Genomic DNA, 20,708 nt, shown 5'->3' with positions numbered 1-20,708 from the left:
AGCGGCGGCGGGGGGGGGGGGGGGAAGGCGACGCCTTGCAGCCGCCTCTCCCGCCGCGGGGCGGAGCGCCAGCAGCCCCGAGGCCGCGCCAGCCCGGACGGAGCGAGTGACTCAGGTAGGAAGGCTGTGGCGGCCCCTTCGGCCGTAACCGCCCCTTCCCTTCCCCTGCCCTGCCCTGCCCCGCTCCGCCTTCCCCGCAGCGAGAAAGCGAAAGAGACGCCTCCCTTTTTGCGCCCTGCTCGCTCCCCGCTGAAAATGGTCGGGTTTACTTTGGATCTGGGGCCCGTCAAGGAGCCCATCGGCTTCATCAAATGCCTGCAATGGGTAAGCGAGCGGTCGCGGCCGGAGCCGCCCAGCCAAGCAGGGCCTCGGCGGGACCAGGATGTCGCGCAGGGCCCGCAGCTGGAGCGGGCTTCCACCCCCCCCACCCAAAAGGGTGGAAAACAACGCATATAGGAGGCAACCGGGGGAGAAAGGGGGGGGGTGCCACGCGCGCGTGCCACGGCACGAGCGCGCGTGCAATCCGGGCTCTGCCGTTTCCCGCTGGCCTCGCCGCTCGTGGGGGAGGATCGTGGGTGTTTTCGGGGTGGGTGGGTGGGAGAGACTTGTTGCAGCCAGTTCCTTAGCGCCCCCCCCCCCGCCCCTCTCTCGTCCCGAGCAGCGTCGGGTGAACTTTCCTCCCGCCCGCTCTGCTTTTGCCCACTTTAGCGCCTCCGCCTGCATTTCCCCCCCCCTCCGATCCCCTTCCCGTTGTTCTCCCCCCCAAACCGCCCGTCCGCCGGATTTATAAAGCCAGGCGTGGCCTCCGGGCTGCAAAGTTTAATGCTTCTAGGAAACGTGTTATGGCTTTCCCACACCCTAATCCTCCGGCGGTCTATTTTTGGGAGTTTTTCCTCTCTTCCCACCCGCCCCCGCCTTCGCCGCATACCGTAGTTGTGCTGGGTTCGGCCCGCAAAGCCTCGTGCCTAAGCCGTGCAATCTGCGGCGAAGGGTCCCGCCGGGTTCCAACGGGTCGCTCTTAAATCCATTAAGAATTCTGCCTTGAATCGGTTGGGGTTCGTTCTCTCTCTCTCTCTCTCTACACGACTGACCTCTTTCCCAGGAACGCCAGATCCAAAGCGCCCGTTACGTTGCTTGAAGGAATCCAGAGAGGCTTCTAACAAGCGGCCTGGGGCTAATAGCTGAAAATGGGATCTTTAGCCAAGTGGGGAGGGGGGTTGCAAGGGGAAAAGGGCCGTGTGGGGGTCTGATCCAGGGGTCTGTGGGGGAGTGAAATTGGTATCTTATCCGAAGAGGCGATTATGTAAGTTTATTCGTGTTTGGGGGGGGGGAGAGAGCAAAATGGCACCTCTGTCTTCTACTGCTACCAGATGGTGTCCCTTTCAAGGGAAGGCTGGCGTGTGTTTGTGTTTCCTGTACTGTAGTCTGATTTATTGATAAAAGGCTGGGGGGGGGGCTGACTGCTGGCGGTTGGACTCTTGGGGTACAAACAGCTTAGCTAACAGAAGAGGGGTGTTTGTAGTTCACACTTGAATTGTGTAAGTCCATGGCACTACTCTCTGAGCTGGGTGGTTTTCTTAATGACGTTTCATTACCCAGTTAGTGGGGGGGGGGGGTTAAATGAAAAGCCTGCAAGAAAACATGCAGGTTCGGAGAGTGCCAAGGACTCCACATAATAATCTTTTGGATTTTTTCCAAACTTGGCAACTTTAAGATGTGTGGACTTCAACTCCCAGAATTCCCAGGCAGCAGTTGAAATCCACACATCTTAAAAGTTGACAAGTTTGGGGGGGGGAGAAACCAAACCCATTGGTTTTAGATATTATTGAGGGGTAAGATGACTGGTTTGGTAATTTTAAAAAAAAATGTTTCCAGTGTCTGAATTCTGGGAAAGAAAGCATTTTAATATTAATGAAATCCCCAGTGTTTATTTCTTTGGGAATTTGGGGACACCTTAAATACAGATAGATTGATATCTCTCATGGAAGCACATAATCAGATTCTTTAACACTGCTACATTATGGTTCACAGTACATTTAGTCCTCGACTTACAACTGTTCATTTAGTGACTGTTTAAAATCACTGAAAAAAGTGATTTATGACTAATCCTTGTACATATGACTGCCAGAGCATCCCCATGGTCACATGATCAAAATTCAGGCGCTCAACAGTTAGCATTTATTTAGAACGACTGCTGTTTTTGATTTTCCCAGCCGGCTTCTGACAAGCAAAGTCAATGGGGGAAGCCAGATTCACTTTACGACTGCCTGATTCATTTAGCTGTAATTCATTTAGCAGAATCAGGTGTACCTCACTTAATAACCGCCTTGCTTAGCAACAGTAATTCTATTCCTAATTGTGGTTGTAAGTTGAGGGTTACCTATAGTTAAACTGTTGAAGGAGAAAGAATTCTCAAATGATCGATTCTGCCTGGAGTCTTCCAGTAAAACAATGGAGCAGCGTGTTCAAATGCATCGCCTGGGTAGACCACAAACAGATGCAGCAAAACCTAACATGTCCTTGTTGCACCTTTAGAAAGTTGTACCAATGCGGTTTGTGAGAAAGGCATTTGAGCATGAGTAAGAGTGTGATACACCCAAATACTTGAGTACAGTATCTGATTGTTGATCATGGCTTTGATGGGGTTCTCTTTTTAATATTATATTAATTCCGTAAGACTTTCAAACGGTGCAGGGTAGGGATTGTGGTGATTCATAAGTACTACCTTAGGGAAACCTGAGATGCTAGATTTCTGTTGAGCATGGTCCTCCACGATGTGAATTCAGATTCGCTTTCAGTTCCAACTAGCATGGCTAATGGTCTGAACTATACAGGCTGGGGTTAATGGGTATTGCAGTCTTCGGTGGGTGCTGACTCTCAACTTGCTGAGAATAATCAGAAGTGAAGTCGCCATGAATGACGAAGGTCCTTACTTTCTTCCCATGGCCAAGTCTTGATGGGGATGGTCTTTTTCAATAAAATGGAGGGCACATGATTAGAAAAGGTATAGAGCAGGGGTGTCAAACTCAATTTCATTGAGGGCCGCATCAGCGTTGAGGTGGGCGTGGCCTACTGGGTGGGTGTGGCTAGAGTGCATATGGCCTACTGGGTGGGCGTGGCCAGCTCTACATCGTTTGCATCAAGGGTGCCTATGGGGGCCTGGGCAGGAGTGGGACAGATCTGAGGGTCTCTGGCAGGAGGAGGGTCTCTGGGCCAGGGCCAAGGCAGTGGGGGCCGTTCCCTCACTGTTTCCAGGATGGCTTCACGGGCCGCATGAAACCACTTCACGGGCCAGATCTGGCCCCCGGGCCTTGTGTTTGACATGTCTGGTATAGAGGTAGACCATGAATCAGACGTTATTGAATTGTTCAGGCTAGAGAGGAGGGGATGCTCGCATCCAAGGCTTTGTCTTGTGCTGCAAAGAAGAACTACTGTAGATAAACACTCCTGGATTATAACGCACCAGCATCACCACCAGCGTCAGAAATAAAGAAATGTGATCCGAAACATCTGGAGGCTGAGTTCAGCGTAGTGTTTGTTCAAACTTTGCAACTTTAAGATCTACTGCCTGGACTTCAGTTCCCAGAATTCCCCAGCCAGTAGGAGTTTTACGTGGAGTTAAACCATTTGAAAAGGACCAAGGCTGGGTTGTATACGCTGTGCTTCTGGCCATTTCAGCATAGGTCTTCTGAAATCCAGACATGGTTCAACAGGCTTTCCTTCTTCTGAAACATGATTCATTATTTTCAGGCCCATTGATTTTCAGTGGGATTAAATATGACTGATGTAATCTGCATCCAAATCATTACATCCCCTTCTTATTTTCGCCTTGTAGTCTATTTCTGAGAATAAAGAATGGTGGGGGAGGGGGGGCAGCTATTTAAGCCTCCTTGAGCTCCTTAAAGAAAGCATGAGTTTTTAAACATAATAGGGACCCAATTTTTGGAAGAAGCTTTGTTCTTTTTTCATGGAAAAGAAATGCCACAAGCAAGTATGCTTAGTTCCTTGTAAAGTCTTTATTGATTAGCCCTTGGGCCATATCAAAGTGCCAAGTTTGGCTTCCCCATTGACTTTGCTTGTCAGGAGGTTGCAAAAGGTGATCGCATGATCCCGGGACACTGCAACCGTCATAAATATGGGTCAGTTGCCAAGTGTCTGACTTTTGATTATTATGACCATGGAGATGCTGCCACGGTTTTAAGTGTGAAAAACAGTCATAAGTCACTTTGTTCAGGGCTGTTGTAACTTTGGCCACTAAATGAGCTGTTGTAAGTTGAGGACTACCTGTAGTTCTTAAATATTTTGAACAAATACTCCAATTCTTTTTGATGTTTTGCCTCCCCAAAGGTCCCATTTGTGACATTGAAACCAAATGCTTGATATCCTAATTTGAAGCCGCTTCCGTTGTGTTGGTACAGTTTACAGTGTCTTGGTGCCAGCCCTGCTACAGATAGTCCCAGAATTATGACTCTAATGGATCACGCCCATTACAGCCGAAAGTTGGGATGACCATTAAGTGAATCAGCTCACTTAAGGGCCCTGCCATCCTTGTTTTCCCCAGTGCATTTGTTAAATGAACATCGGGGGGTGATTAAGTGGAGCCTGGCACGCCTAATGGGTGTGGAAGACCTAGGGCAGCGGTTCCCAACCTTTTCTATTGCCCGCACCCCTGGAACGCTTCTGATATATTCCCGCACCCCCTTAACAAAAGTTCAAAATAATGGCAACAAATTACGCATATGCACTATAATTTTGAAAAACCCCAAGTTTTCGCACCCCCTGGAATATCATCTCACACCCCTGGTTGGGAGCCCCTGACCTAGGGGGACCTAGTGCAGGCACAAGCCCACCTGTCTTAGGCCTCTCCTATCCCCAGAGATACCCCATGCTCCACTTCCCACTCCTTGGGGTCCCCACAGCTTCTCCACCCCTCCAATCACAAGTCAGGGATTGCTCACTTACTTTTCAAAGATCTTGAGAGATCAGGAAGTCTGGATCGGGGAAGGAGGACAGGCTGTTTTTTTGCTGGGCTAGTTGTAGTAGGAGATGACCAGTCTGACCCCAGAGGACAGCAGGGTCAAATGCATTGTCAGCTTGGCATTTCTATGCCCATGTCAGAGACCTGAGTCCAGTCCCTCCCCCCTCTCCTTGAAGTCCACTGACAATTAACTTATCTCCAGTTTGCCTTGACCGTTAGTATTTTGGGTATACGGAGCATGAAATAAAGTTATATTTTTGAACTCTGTCCTGGCTTCTGATTTCTTTCACCTGACACCAGATGGCACAACCTCACATGCCCTGAATTGCTGGTCAAATGGGCAGCCGTCTAAAATGGGCAGACCGGCAGATAGATAGCCAGCAGAGATTCTGTCTCTCTCCACGATGGAAGTTAGAGGAGGAACCTCTAACACACAGGTAGGCAACCTTGGCTCTTTTATGACTCGTGGACTTCAACTCCCAGAATTCCTGAGCCCGCTGGCTCAGGAATTCTGAGAGTTGACGTCCACGAGTCATAAAAGAGCCAAGGTTGCCTACCCCTGCTCTAAGAAGTTATTTCAGTAGAAACGCCTGGGAGAGGAAAACCCAAGGAAAGAGATGATTCTGAGATGACGGCATCTCACACATGATATGTTGGGCAAGGTTGTTCCAAGAACTTAATGCAAGAATAATTTTGCTGGATGAGCCCTCCAGGCAAGCATTAGATTTTTCTTACTGACCAACTGGAGGCCTCTTGCTGCTGGCAAATGAGCGAAGGAAACAAATCCCTCTGTTGTTACTCTTCGCTTGGTAACCGATATTTGGAAGCCTGCAGCCCTCAACTTGGAATGAGTGTCACAAATATTTTAACCGTTTCTGAAACGGAAAGCATTCAAGTTTCGCATGATTTTGATTGCTGTCTGCTGCCCTTTTTCCAGCTGTATTTTACCTTTTTTTTTTAGGTTGGGCAAAAAGAACTAGTCAGGATTATGTATGCACAGCAGGTTTTGTGGGTATATTCTGCAATGTAAGAGCATTATCTGGGCATTTCTATTCTTAATCCCTTCCTTAATGATCCCTAGTATGGAATTTGCTTCTTCTACAACTGCTACATTGGGCTGATTTCTTAACTGAACTGTCCGCTGTGACCTCAAAATCATTTCCCTGGCTTGTTGTAGATAGTTCAGACTCCACAATCGCTTGTTCTCACCCAAATGGGGTTGGCTTTACACTTACACTGAATTTGTCACTGGGTGATCCTCTGGAGCTCTTCACAATCACGGCTGACTACCCCACTCTGAATACAGGCAGTCCTCAACTTAATGACCACAATTGGGACTAGAATTTCCATTGCTAAGCAAGACGGTTGTTAAGTTTCGAGTCGTGCCCAATTTGACAACCTATTTTGCTATAATTGTTAAGTGAATCACTGCAGTTGTTAAGTGAATCATGTGGTCAGTAATTGAATCTGGGGAAGGTTACAAATGGAGTTGACATGACCCTGGGATGCTAAAACCATTGTAAATACATTCTGGTTGCCATGCTCCAAAATGTTGATCACATGACCAATTCGGATGCTATGATAGTCATAAATATGAGGACTGGTTGTAAATCACTTTTTGCAATGATGTTGTAACTTTGGACAGTCACTCAATGAATGGTTGTGAGTCCAGGCCTACCTGTGGCTTGTTATTCTCTAGACCAGGTGTAGGCAACCTTGGCTCTTTTATGACTCGTGATCTTCAACTCCCAGAATTCCTGAGCCAGCCATGCTGAGGGGAAAGGGAGAGGTTTCCAAACTGAGCCATGCTGGCTCAGGAATTCTGGGAGTTGAAGTCCATGAGTCATAAAAGAGCCAAGATGGCCTACCCCTGGTGTAGACATTTGGCAGGAATATATGCCAGAGCTGTGCACGTCCTGAGAAGAATCCAAAGGTAAACAAACAAATTCTTCAGAATTTTTTTTTAAATCAAACAAAAGTTGACATCTACAGGATTTCATGTTGCATTCCAAGGATACCAAATGAAGGAATGGATATGGGTGCAGCTATTCCTGTTCTCCTTCAGAATTTCAGCTATAGATAAGTCAATTCGCACATTGCATAAATCTCCAGTGTACATCCCAAAGTACTGGCATACCTTGTTTTACTGCGGCTTCACAGATATTGTGAGGGGTTTTTTTAAATAAGATCCTTCACCAGTAAAAAAAAAAAAAGTACGACGTCTGGATGGTTAGCATTTTTTTAGCAATAAAGTTTTTTTTAATTAAGGCATGTACATTTTTTAAAGTCAATGCTATTGCACACTTAATAGACTACAGTATAATATAAATATAACTTGGTTATGCAATGGGAAACCAAAACATTTATGCGACTCGCCTTACTGTGATATTGCTTTATTGCAGTGGTCAGGAATCGAACCCACAATATTGCTGAGGTACACCCGTACATATTGTTGATTTGTTCCTGCAAACTATGGGTCAATAATAATTTGCAGAATGGATAGGCTGCCCAACTCTTAGTGACTCTGCGTGGTTTACAATGGTTAAAACATTTTTAAAAACAGAGAATAATATAAAAAAAAACCTCCACCAAAATATCACAAGACAATGATGGCAAAGAAAATAAACCCACAGGGCAATACAGAGGAAGAAAGAGATATTAACTGTCCTCTTCAAATATATTGTTTTCTTTTAAGCAATAGCAAAGGACATTCACCTAAACAGTAGATTAGGTGACCAGACTGCCTTTTGACCTGTTCTAAAATGAACATTGTTTTTTTTTTAATTCTGGAGCTTTTTTTAAAATGATAGATGGTTTTGTTTATATTTTTTATTTATTTATGGAAATACGATTTTCTTTTTGTATGCCTCACTGGATGACTCCAGGGAGAGAACAATATAAAAGTGAAATTAATCATGATAGCATAAAATAGTCTATGACACTGTTTTGATTGGCTGCCAAAATTAATTTTTAAAATAGCTCTGGGGCAAATGCAACAGGGATGCAAATTGGTTCTGAATTATTTCCTGTGCTCTGAAGCCTTTTGTTCCTAAGAGACAGATTTCAGAAAGAATGAAACCAGGAGATGCTTGTTTGTTTGAGTTCTTATATACGGGTAGTCCTTGACATACAACCACAACTGAGCCAAAAATTTCTGTTGCTAAGCGAAACGTCTGTTAGGTAAATTTTGCCCCACTTTGCGCCGTTTCTTGCCACGGTTAAGTAAATCACTGCAATTGTTAAGTTAGCAACACGGTTGATAAGTGAATCTGGCGTCAGAAGGTCACAAAAGGTGATCACATGACCCTGGGACACTGCAACTGTCATCAGTATGAGTCAGTTGCCAAGCCTCTGAATTTTGATCACGTGACCACGGGAAAGCTACAATGGTTCTATGAAAAAAACGCTCCTAAGTCACTTTTTTCAATGCCATTGTAACTTTGAACGGTCGCTAAATGAACTGTTGTAAGTCAAGGACGATCTGTAGATTTTTAAGTCCCTTGTGGATTTCCAACTCCCAGAATTCCTCAGCCAGGCAGACTGGCTGAGGAATTCTGGGCATTGAAGTCCACAAGTCATAAAAGGGCCAAGTTTGAAGATCCCTGCTCTAATGGTATTTTAGGGCCATTCACAGAAAACCTGGCCGGGTCCTTAGGCGTCCATGTGTGGAGATTTCTAGGTTTGCCTTGCCAATGTGTGATCATCCTAATGGACCTTTTGTCCTTCCCTTAGTTTTACATCCCATGGTGTGGTTGGTTATGTTCGGTTTCAGCGCTTCTATTCACATTGGGTAATAATTGTGTAAGCCTATGCTGGAGAGAGGAAGTTCACAATAGCACGAGGAAATCCAACAGAGCCAAAGGGGAAAATTCTTCTCTTGCCCCTTAACCGTAGGACATATTGAGTGGAGATACAAGACATCAGTCATTCCTGGGGTTCAACTTTTCATTGTTCTTTGGTTGCCCTTAACAGTTTTAATTTAGAACTACAATCTTCTTGGGGAGGGAAGATTTTCTGGTAAGCAATAACTGAAGCAAATTGTAAAATGTTGCACAACAGGTTCCTGGCTTTAAGTATGATCATAACTTAAGGAAGGGGCAGGCTAAGATGTTGAAATAGCAACCTTGGCTTTCCGAAGAAAATCGGTATAGGTATGAAATGAATGAAATGTGTGTTTCAGGAATTTCTGGATAGGCTCTCCTAAATTTAAAATGAAAATGACCTGCTTTAAATGAGCCTGGAGGGTCCTGTGGATTTTTTTTTTAAAAAAGGTGCTATATTTGGAACCCATTTTTTGGAATTAAAGCAGCCATGTTATTTTCCAAGCTTTAGCCATTTGAAGAGAATTGCTTTGAAAGGTGTTTGTTTCAAAGACCTCTTTGGATTTGCACAGCCTTAGTTAGCAGGAGACTATTTTCTGGGTGTTACTCTTTATAGTGGAATGACATAATTTGCAGTCAGTCTGAGTAGATTGGCCTTCCTTAACTGACATGTACTTTTGACTGCGTCCTTAAGAGCACAGGAAAACTGTAGGAGATAAAATGGACTAAAAGATAAGTCTATTTTTCAGGGATAGGGATTCTATTATCTGTGAACCCAGCCTGTGTCATACAAACCCAACTCACATCACAGGGTTGTTGTTGTTGTGGGGAAAAATAGGAGGAGGAAGGAGTATTAGATATATTCGCCACCTTGAGTCGTCTGTAAAAATCATATAGATGGGGTAGTACATAAATAAAACTTAAATTGTTTTGGGTTTGATAAGGGCTTTGATAACATTTCCCACAATCTGACCATTACTTTCTCCCTTGTCATGCTGCAAACATTAATGCCTTGCATCAAACCTTGGTGGGCTTTGAGCCTTGGTGGAGCAGTGGGCTAATGCCTCCTTAAGTAACACCAGCTGCCTGCAATTATTGCAGGTTCGCATCCCACCAGGCTCAAGGTTGACTCAGCCTTCCATCCTTCCGAGGTAGGTAAAATGAGGACCCAGATTGTTGGGGGCAATTAAGCTGACTTTGTAATAATGCCGCTTGGGGTGTGTGTGAAAGCCCTAACAAGCAGGCATATACATAGAATGAAGGCTACTGCTAAGCTTGTAAGCCGCCCTGAGTCTTCAGAGAAGGGCGGGATATAAATGGAATTAAAAAAATAAAAATAAAAAATAAAAAACTTTAATACAGTGGAACCTGGGTACACAACTGCTTTGAAACTCATCGAATTTGGTATTCAACACATTTTGATGCAAAATTTTTGTCCCGGTACTCATTGTTTGTTTGATACTCAATGCACAAGCTAGAACTTGTCACTGTCGGCTGCCTTGTGACTCACTACATTATTCCTCGTGGGAAAAATTTGTTTGGGTACTCATTGTTTTTGATCCTCATCGCACCTCCCACAACCAATTAACAATGAGTACCAAAATACCACTGTATATTTTTTGGGAGCGGGGCATAAATTACAGGCTGAATCCAGCCAAGGGAGCTTATATCTTAACTATGTGCAAACCTCACCAGTTTGCCAAACAATACAAGATATGAACCCACTCTCTGTTCTCTTGAAGTTCTTAAGAGATCTCTGCTGAAGTGATTCAAAGGATGGATCTCTAAGCAAGCTTTCAATAGGCCTAAATTGGAAGATGGTTTTGAAGAGCAGAAAGAATTATGGATTGTTCTTGTGAAGGCCCATACTGTGTTTGTCTCTGGAAAACATCATTGACATGTAACCTTTTTTTGCCTCAATTTCTCATAGATATTCTCCATTTTTGCCTTTGCTACCTGTGGCGGATACAGTGGGCAAACATCTATATTTCTCACCTGTAAAAGTGGCCAAAATATCACATGGACCCGTGATTTCTTCTATCCTTTCAGGTGAGACTATGTCACTTTTTCAAATCCACGTGGTTGTTCTTGGGTGTATCTGCCTGTGGTTAAGAAAAGTTATTGTAGGAGATGACAGTTATTTATTTATTTATTTATTTATTTATTTATTTATTTATTCGTTTTTATAAACCGCCCTTCTCCCGAGGGACTCGGGGCGGTGTACAGAATAAGGTAGGCATACAGAATGAACAACAGTGAAAACAAACAATAGTAAAATACAAACTGGGACCCCAGATTAGAGCTATCAGGCCAGGCCGGACTGCTGGAACAGATAAGTTTTTAATTCGCGCCGGAAGGTGCGGAGGTCGGGGGCCATCCGGATTTCGGTTGGTAAGCTGTTCCAGAGGGCTGGCGCACCCACTGAGAATGCCCTCCCCCTGGGGGCCACCAGCCGACATTCCTTGAGCGGTGGCACCCTGAGGAGGCCCTCTCTGTGGGAGCGCACAGGACGGTGGGGTGCTGACATTGGCAGAAGGTGCTCCCGTAGGTAGTCCGGACCCATGCCATGTAGGGCTTTGTAAGTCATTGTTAGCACCTTGAACTTCACACGGAAGGCAACTGGAAGCCAGTGCAGTGCACGGAGGAGAGGTGTGATATGGGAGTATCGGGAGGCTCCCAAGAGTGTCCGTGCCGCTGCACTTTGCACCAGTTGAAGCTTCCGAGTGGATCTCAAGGGCAGCCCCAAGTAGAGAGCGTTACAGTAGTCTAGGCGAGAGGTCACAAGAGCATGGGTGACTGTACGTAAGGCATCCAGGTCCAGATAAGGCCGTAATTGGCGAACTAGTCGAACCCGGGAGAAGACCCCCTTGGTCACAGTTCCTATGTGATCTTCCAGGGAGAGCTGCGAGTCAAGGAGGACACCCAGGTTGCGGGCCCTATCAACAGGGGGTAGTAACTTGTCCCCGATGTTAAGGGGACAATCTGCCTTGTATGGTGAAAAATTGAAGGTTGGTTAAGGACGCCATCTTGAGTTCCTGGTGGAAAGACAGGATCTGAATCAAATGAGCAGATAAATATTTTTGTTGGAAAAGTTACAGTAATCAGGACACACATGGTTATAATATCCTGTGGCAGCTGAATATTTGGAAATAATTCTCACTCAGTTGCACAACCAAGAAATAAGGATGGAAGGGTAAATTTTGTCATCCATTTTCAAACACTTAGCAAGCCTTTTCCTCATGGCTGGTTCTATGGAAGGCATTTACTATTGGAAAAATTGCTTCCAATTTTTTGCTCCCCAAAGCCTATTCAGGTTTCCGAGTATTTATAGCAGACCTACTAGATTCTAATGCAGGGGTATCAAACTCGCAACGTCATGTGATATGTCGCGACGTGTCACGACTTTTTTTCCATTGCTGGCAATGGGGTGGGTGCGGTTTCACTATGATGCATCCGGTCAGCGGGCCGGCAGTTTGACACTTCTGTTGTAATGGCTTTGTTCCTCATGCCTTCTGTCTTGTAAATTCACAGCATTCTTTTTTTTTTGCTATGTATATGTACATTCAAACTAGACTGTGATATTTCTCTGTCATATATGTGTGTGTATGTGGGTATATGCATAATGCTATTTTTTGAGAGCTGAATATGATGAAATTTCATTTTAATGTATGCTGATTAGCAACCAATAAAGTAGCATACATTAGCAAACAATATTTTTTTATTCTATTCTATTCTATTCTGGATTCTATTCTATTCATTCTGAATTCTATTCTATTCTATTCTATTCTATTCTATTCTATTCTATTCTATTCTATTCTATTCTATTCTATTTTCCCCCAGCTTGCATGTGACCTGTGCAGGCCCTCACCCCGGTGGCACACACTTCCCAATGGCAGGCTGCACTCCTTACTGGGATTCCCACCCCGTTTCCCACTTAACGAGCTGCGTATCTTGGGATTATGGTGGTAACTGGGATTGTCATTGCTAAGAGATGCATTCGCATGATGTGGTGATTTATGACCACATTTCTTAGTGATGGCAATCCTGGTCCCAATTGTTGTAACCTATAACCTGAGGTCTATATGTATCCTGCCCAAGTATTGTTAGATTTATATATGAGATCTTCTGCGTAGAAACATACCTGATCTGAAAACACTTAAAGAAACTTGGATCAGCAAAAACTGCTGGAGACAAAGAAGCTTCCATATTTGTGGGAATGTATTCTGGTTGAAAAAGTGGACATTCACAGTAAACCAAAATTATGTTGAAATTACGACATGCCTATCCCTTTGTAAACCCTGTCCTATACTCTTTTTCGGCTATCTGATGCGAGTATGTAAATTGCAGTATTTGCGACATGACACACGGGCACGCAAACACACAAGCTTTTCGTCAGCCTCATATGTATGGATGTCTGGCTGGGCAAAGATATGGCTGAAAACTGTCAGCTTTTCCTTTTTGTCGCCAGGTTGAGCAAAATTTCATTTGGACCTCTGGACTCGGCAGCAAAATGCAACAGTACTTGGAGCTCGCCCATCTACTTGTTGGGAGATTTCTCCTCCTCTGCTGAGTTCTTTGTGACTTTTGCAGTTCTCGTATTCCTGTACTGCATCGGAGCCTTAATTCTGTATCTCGGTTACATGCACTTGTATCGAGGTGCTGGAAAACTCCCCATGGTTGTAAGTCAACTTGATCTGGCTTTTTACTTTGCTTTTCTATTATTTATAGCAGGGGTCCCCAACCCCCGGGCTGCGGCCTGTTAGAATCCAGGCTGCGGGAGAAATGGGCAAGCACACGGGCACGTGAACCTCCACTTGCGCAAGTAGAGCTTTGTGTGCGAACGCAAACGCCCTCTGCTCAAGCGCCTGACGCTCCCGCGAGTGGAACGTCATGTGTAAACCGCAAACATCCTTCGCTCGGGCACAAAACTCCCATCTGCGTGTATGGAAGGCGCACCTGCGTGCTGTTCACACAAATGGAGCTGTGCACAGACGTGTGTGCCTCTCCCCCCCACCCCCCCCGGGCGCCATGCCACCAAACTGGAAAGGTTGGGGACCACTAATTCATAGCACTGTTTGAAGGTATGCATACTTCATGGATGGGAAACAATCGCGGGTGCCATTTATCCATAAGGTTAATTTACTGAGCTGCAGTTTTATTTTTATTTGTTTATTTTTCATTTATATCCCATCTTTGATATTTTTATAAAGAGCTCAAGGTGGTAAGCATACATAATGTCCCCCTCCTCCTCCCGTTTCCCCCTCAACAATCCCATGTGGTGAATTGGACTTGAGAGAGAGGAATTGGCTCAAATTCACCCAGCTGGCTTTCATGCCTAGGATGGGACTAGAACTCACTATCTCCTGGTGATTGGCCCAAAGTCACCCAGCCAACTTTCACACTTAAGATGGGATTAGAAGTTAATATCCCTTCTTTTTAGCCAAGAAGCCTTTCAAAAGAGAAAAAGGCTTCTGGAAAGGTGGGGTAACTAAGGCTAACATATAATTATTTAATTGAGATTGCTTTATTAATCTTGGGCAGACCAAGGGTTTATCATACCTTTCTTTCATCATTCACTTACCCTCACTGAGTCTCATGCCGTTTTTTTAAAACCTGTTTCTAAAAGCAAGTTTTGAAAGCCTTATTCTAAAGGTATTTCTTCAGTGCAAATAGATTTCCCTCTATTAGAAAATGCCGTAAATATTATAGAGAAAACCCTTATTTTGAATAAAAGCAAAAAAAAGTTTCAAGCGCAAGCAACCAGAGCTTGTAAATAGCTAAAGTCAGCAACTTTATTGCCTATTGCCTATGTTACAAGAATCTCACCATACTGCTTGCCTTCCACTGGGAATGAGCAAGTAAAGGCTTCAGGGATCTTAGAGGAGGTCTAGCTTATGCTGCTTATTGCTGTGCAAAGACTCCAAACTGGGCCCTTGCTTGACCTCCTCCTTCCAGCCAAAGTGGCAGTTTCCCGACAAAAGATATTTTTAAAGCCCTAAGATTCACTTACTTGGTGATTTTTTTAAAATACAGTTTTCCTCTCATCTCTGTCCATTGCTCTATGCCTTTGGTGAGTGTGCAGCACCTCAGCCCATGCCTAGGCAGCTGGATGCATTGGAACAGTTAGCTGATGCTGAGAAGAGGTTCTGCATCCTTCAGAGAAATATTTAACCATAACAGTAAATCTTTCTTCCTCTTTCTCTTGCCGCCGGGATTCCAGGAGCTGTGGTGAGTGTGACGTCTTTTCTGTAGATCAAAAATACCTCCTGATCCACAAGGCAGGAGCTGTAATAGACATTACTAGCAAGCCCACCTGCTCAAATTTGAAATTCAGAAAGTTTGGGCAAATTCCTTGGTCAATAAGCTTTTGGTGGATCCCATAGTTATGATATAGTCAATGTTAGTCCTTAGAGTGATAAGAGTTGATCTACTTGATCGTTTCTGCTAAAGCCTCTTTTATTTTTTTTCTTCCTTCTCCAGGACTTCGTCTTTACAGTCATCATTTCTTTTCTGTGGCTGGTCAGCACATCAGCCTGGGCGAAGGCACTTGTCGATATCAAAATATCCACCGGATCCAACATAGTTACGGATAATGAGTACTGTACGACACAGCCTGGGTTTTGCCATTTCAGTGAGATCAGGAGGATGGGATCCCTGAATGTGTCTGTGGTACGTGGGCATGTGGTACATGGGGGGAGGAACAGGTGGCAGGGGTGCCATTGATATGAGGCTGCCAAAGACTCTTGGCCACTCTGTTGGAGACAGAATAATAGGCTAATAATTCATGCAGATTGCATGTTAGCTGAAACTAGCAGTAAGAAGAATTGGAGCCAAACATGAATGGGGAACATTATCTTATTTTCCTTAATTCTGATCTCCTGTTTTTCGTCTTTCTCACTTTCTGATGATCACATCTATCTACTAAGCAACAGCTGCTGGGAAAGAAATGGAGAGGAGAATTCTGAATTCAGAAAGGGCAGGGGATGTTGCCTGAAAGGGTGAGGGGACACGGAAAGTGGGCATAGGGTGCCTCAGCTACCAAGACCTGCAGGAATTCTGGGAGTTGAAGTCCACGAGTCATAATAGAGCCAAGAATGCCTACCCCCGATCTAGACAAACCATCAGGAATAAGCGTTCTTTGTATTTATTTAGGAATATGCCTCTCTTGAGGTGTGTTTCACTAGAGCATGTTTGGGCATGCTTCAAAATTGAATTCCTCCACAACTCCTTAGGGCATGATGAAGAATATGAAAACTGGCTGGGTTCCATACGCTCAACTTTGAGAATTTTGTGTTCTAAAATTTTTAGAACTTTATGTTTTGGAAAGGTGGTGTGAGCTTTGTAGGAAATACTATACAAGCAGTTCCCAACTTGCAACTGGTCACTTAGTGCAGCGTTTCCCAACCTTAGGAACTTGAAGATGCGTGGACTTCAACTCCCAGAATTCCCCAGCCAGCTATGCTGGCTGGGGAATTCTGGGAGTTGAAGTCCACGCATCTTCAAGTTCCTAAGGTTGGGAAACGCTGACTTAGTGACCTTTCAGGCTTATGATTGACCTTCCCAGAAGATATTTACAGTCCAGTTTTGAAGTTCCAGTGGCTGTCCCACTTCCACCCCCGCAGTCACATGATTGCATTTCAGATGGCTTGCAATTATGGTTTTTTGCAGTATCCTGTAGTCGCATGACTGCAGTTGGAGACATTTTTTTGCTGAAGACCGGCCTTTACTTCCAGTTTTCGGCCAAAACGCCCCATAGCAAACGATGGGTTCACTTAAGTAGCCATAGTAGTGCTCACTTAATGACTGTGGTGATTTGCTTAACAACTGCTGCAAACCTACGAAAAAAGGCTGAAAAAATAGGGTCAGACAAACGACAGCCTGCTTTAAGACTGCCCGACTTAATGACCATAATGGGCAGGCTCCATTACGGTCCTAGGTTGAGAACTACCTGTTTGTTCAAAATGAAAATGCTTCTGCTGGATCTTTCAATTCTCAGCGGTTCAAGTGGATTTCTCTCTATGAGGATTTAGTATCTCATTTTCTGCATTTCCACACAGCCCTTTGGCATGTGCCTTGTGTGTTTTCTTCTGCAAGACAGAATTTCAAGATGGGGCACTCTTATCTTTGGCACTGTGTATTGTTGCGTACATCAAAATGTGTTCCATTGCAAAAGAGCCCTGTTGCTTAGACGTGTTCCCTTTTCAGCTGTTTGATCTTCGTTTTTATATTTTGTCTATATTAGCGGAGGTGGTGGATCGATGAAGAACAGTTTCCCATCTCCCCCATCATCCTGCTCCCGCCCTCCCCCTCTTTTCATTGTGCTGCATGTTTGACATTTTGTACTAACTTACTTATGCTTTTAATTTATATATTTTGTCTTTTATGATTGTAAGCTGCCCAGAATTACCTTGAGATAAGATGGGCATCCGATAAATTTTACAAGTAAAATAAAAAATATATGTTCTCGAATAAAGGCTTGGAGCCTTTTTGAGTTAGAAAAGAAATCAAGCAGGTGTTTGTTTTATAAAATCAGGAATATTAAGGAAAAACGTGGTAAGGAAATTTCTCTGGAAAGTGACCAGGATGAAATGCCACGGCTAAAGCAGATAACATTCATCACAACTTTTTGTAACTGGAGACACATTTTTTTTGGCAGGGATTCCAGCAGCTCATGCAAGACCCAGGAGGGCCGTGTTGTCAAAATGTCACACAAATGAAGGGAGCCAATTTTATTTTTAGGGCGAGCATATTCTGAGTCTTTCCATTTTTATTGCTAGCTGCTTTCCGTGGGTTGAACCTATTGGCAACCCATGGATATCTTGCTGGCATATCTTAGTTTTGTTTCCCCAATGTGAAACAGTTGGCAAACGTGCCAGACATTTTTAACCCTCTGTTACCAAATTTTTACCAGCATGGCACAGCTTGGAAACCTCTCCGTTTCCCCTCAGCATGGCTGGCTCAGGAATTCTGGGAGTTGAAGTCCACCAGTCATAAAAGAGCCAAGGTTGCCTACCCCTGAACTATACAATATCGTGTGTCAAATATATTGTTTGGAGGTACTGAATAATACATTTCCACCACTTTCGGAAGCTGGAATCAAAGCCTTTGCTTCAGTTTTCTGCTGGATCATCCAATCCTTTTGGGCTGCTTAGGCCTAAAAATCTTACCTTTCCCACCTTCTTCTTCCTCTTAGGTTGTTGGCTTCCTCAACCTGATTCTGTGGGCCGGCAACGCTTGGTTTGTCTACAAGGAAACTCACCTACATAATCCTCCCTCCAGCGCTTCTCCAAACGCGATCAGTTCTCCGTCTCCTTCAGGGATGTGAAGAATCTGAAAAGGCCTTTGGTATGGAAAAGCGCCTCTCCTCGCCTCAGGATGATCCTCGTGGCTGTTAAACCTTCCCTCTCCTCCCTCCCTCCGTTGTGTAATTGTTGTGTGAAAAATTGATGGGTTTCCCTTTGGGGTTTCATGTTTTGTTTTTGCTCCCATGCTGAGGACAGAACCGAAAGTGACACCATGCATGAGGACCATTATGCTGTGTGAAAACCTGTTCCCTGCATTGGAAAAGAGGATTTTGCTGTCTTGGGTTCGAAGGCTCCACCATGTTAATAAAAGACTGAGTGGCCAGCATTTCAGTTGATCAAAGGCAGCTTGTCAGGGTTCAGTTGTCCCGCTTGATATGAAGTGCCACCTCTATCACCATATGCTTCCTTAGAAGGAAGACCCCCTCTGAATTCAGTGGGACAGACTGTCCATTAAGCATGCTTAGGATGCTGCCTTTGGATTCCCCTGAAGAGAGTTGCGCTTAAAGCATCCAGTTTTATACCGATCTTGCCTTTCTGACTGTTGTCCAGAATGCATAAATGCCTGGGCTTTGCAGTCGGTTTACATGGAACTCCAAATCAACCGTAACTCTGGGAGTTCTTTAAAGCTAGATAACTTAAAATGCTGGTAGTTGATCTTCCTGCCCCCCCCAATATTCTCATCTACAAACCCAACAGACTTGGCTAATGTGGCCCTTGTGAGCATGTCGCATGTTACGTAGTTAAAGGGCCCCAGGTCCCCCAAAGCGACTGCACAACTTGAAGCTCCACAGCCACCACCACCCCTCTCGTAGTCTTGGTGCAACTGCAATAAAAGAGGCCACCGAGTTGTAATCCTGAATATTGTTGAACGTTGCGAAACCCATGGGCAGTGATCTTCCAGATTGTATTTAATTAGCTTGTTTAATGACACTTGAATTCAGATTAGGTTTTAGCCTGGCCTGGACTACTCTGCCTCTTTTCACAAGCTGGAAGGGGTCTCCTCAAATGTCACTCATGTGCTTAGTTAGCATGGCTGAAAAATAATGGCGCAGCCCTGGTGCAGGATGGCAGTGAATTCTGCTGATGAATCCAAGGAACCTGCAGGAAAAGTGGTGTCTGATCATGGCTTCCAATTTGTTGAAAGGGATTCTAAACAAGAGTTTAACTTCTAGTCCTTCTGGCAGACGAGGCATCCTTTAAAATAATGATCAGCATCACTCAAGGCTGTGAATTTATGCTTCTTCCTCTTAAAAAAAATGATCCAACCCAAAGCAAAATATATATGCCAAAGAATCAGGGCTTTATATAAACTGTACAGAAGCTTAGGGGGGAGGGAATCACACTGTGAAGGAGTTGACAATTGCTTTTTTTCTGTCAAGCACCAGGAAATTCAGGAGATCCAGACAGTTCAAATGGGTTTAAAGATTTATTGTAATCTTGAGCTCTCTGCAAGAATCTGAACTATTAACGGCCAAGGGGAAGGAATTCAAGATGGGCTGGACTTAGATTTCTTGTGGGCTTGAAGGGACTGAAGACTGATGGTGTGTTTGACCCCTCCCTCCAGCTCAGCCTGGTCATCTCCTATATTTTCTGGGTAAATATACATTTTGTGATTGCAGAATTTGGTGTGAGGTTTGGGGGTTGGTGGTTTTTCTGGCACAATTTTCCAGATATCTTGGTTTTAATACTGTCGTCCAAATATTTGGTTTTAATTTTTTTTTAAAATTGGCTAGAAGTTGAGGTTCTGTTTGTCATGATGTCAAATACCAGAAATGAAGAGACAGGATCTCTGGAAGTGAAAATGTACCTTGCATGGTTTTTATTTTTTATTCTAACTACCAATAGAAGAGAACATTTGTAGCCCAAGGTTGAATTGTGGGGTCCTTGGTGCTCTCTGAGCATGGTGGTTTTCTTGCAGACGTTTTATTACCACACTAGGTAATATTATCAGTCCATTTATGCTAACTTTAATCATGTTTCCCATTCTGCCATGTATGAATTTGCCCCATTCGCTGCTGTTTTGTTGCCTTCGATGTGCCAACTTGCTTTGCCAAGGTATTCCACCTTGGTTGTGGAAATCCAGAAAAGTTTCCGATTGCAAACCTACGTAAAGAACATGTGTGTTCTTTGGATTGATTCTTAAAATAATGGACAATGTGATCAGCCGTGTATCAATTTTTGCTCTGATTCCTATTCATGCCTAGATGTGCTTGTATGATTTTTTCCTCCCCTTTTAATATAATTTGCATTTACTTTCTTCATTGTCTTTCTTTCATTTACAATTATTTTCATAGTAAGATGTTACAGTTAAACCTTCAATTTTTGTATTTTGTTAGGGACAGCACCTAATCTGCCCCCCCCCCAGTCTATATAAGATCAACCTATATAAGATCAACCTTTTGTAAAACCCATCTTATTCACTGTTATTCACTTAATCACTGTTCTTAATTTTACTGCAGGACAGTGAAAGCTAGGACTACAAGCTTACTTATTAAAAATAGTGTTTCGTCAACATTGGGGAGATTATGGGAAAAATCATTGTCATGTCAGTGTCATCATTATGCTTGTTAACAGACTTGTCATACTGTTTGTTCCTGGCTTGAG

At 44.1% G+C, this 20,708-nt stretch overlaps 1 protein-coding gene across 2 annotated transcripts; it reads left to right on the top strand.

Annotated features, from left to right (window-relative positions):
• Nucleotides 1-133: 133 nt before the first annotated feature.
• On the top strand, nt 134-20,361 carry LOC310644391 (synaptophysin-like protein 1). Of its 2 annotated transcripts, XM_083369314.1 has the most exons (6): nt 134-324; nt 10,730-10,848; nt 13,268-13,478; nt 15,280-15,468; nt 17,993-18,144; nt 19,484-20,361. In XM_083369314.1, the coding sequence occupies exons 1-5, from the start codon at nt 256-258 to the stop codon at nt 18,122-18,124; spliced, it is 720 nt and encodes a 239-aa protein (XP_083225440.1). In that variant the 5' UTR covers nt 134-255; the 3' UTR covers nt 18,125-18,144; nt 19,484-20,361. The 2 variants fall into 2 exon arrangements, with proteins under 2 accessions (XP_083225440.1, XP_083225439.1); XM_083369313.1 differs by having other exon boundaries at nt 17,993-20,361.
• Nucleotides 20,362-20,708: the final 347 nt, after the last annotated feature.

The sequence above is a fragment of the Vipera ursinii genome, assembly GCF_947247035.1.
Source record: "Vipera ursinii genome assembly, chromosome: 9".
In the NCBI taxonomy this organism is placed as follows: domain Eukaryota; kingdom Metazoa; phylum Chordata; class Lepidosauria; order Squamata; family Viperidae; genus Vipera; species Vipera ursinii.
This window is presented reverse-complemented; position numbering and strand designations above follow the sequence as displayed.

Bases quoted from the DNA above. Each gene is read 5' to 3' on its own strand.
- LOC310644391 (XM_083369314.1), top strand. From the start codon at position 256: ATGGTCGGGTTTACTTTGGATCTGGGGCCCGTCAAGGAGCCCATCGGC. The intron at 10,849-13,267 runs GTGAGACTATGT...TTTTGTCGCCAG, and splicing joins GATTTCTTCTATCCTTTCAG to GTTGAGCAAAATTTCATTTG. The intron at 15,469-17,992 runs GTACGTGGGCAT...TCTTCCTCTTAG, and splicing joins GATCCCTGAATGTGTCTGTG to GTTGTTGGCTTCCTCAACCT.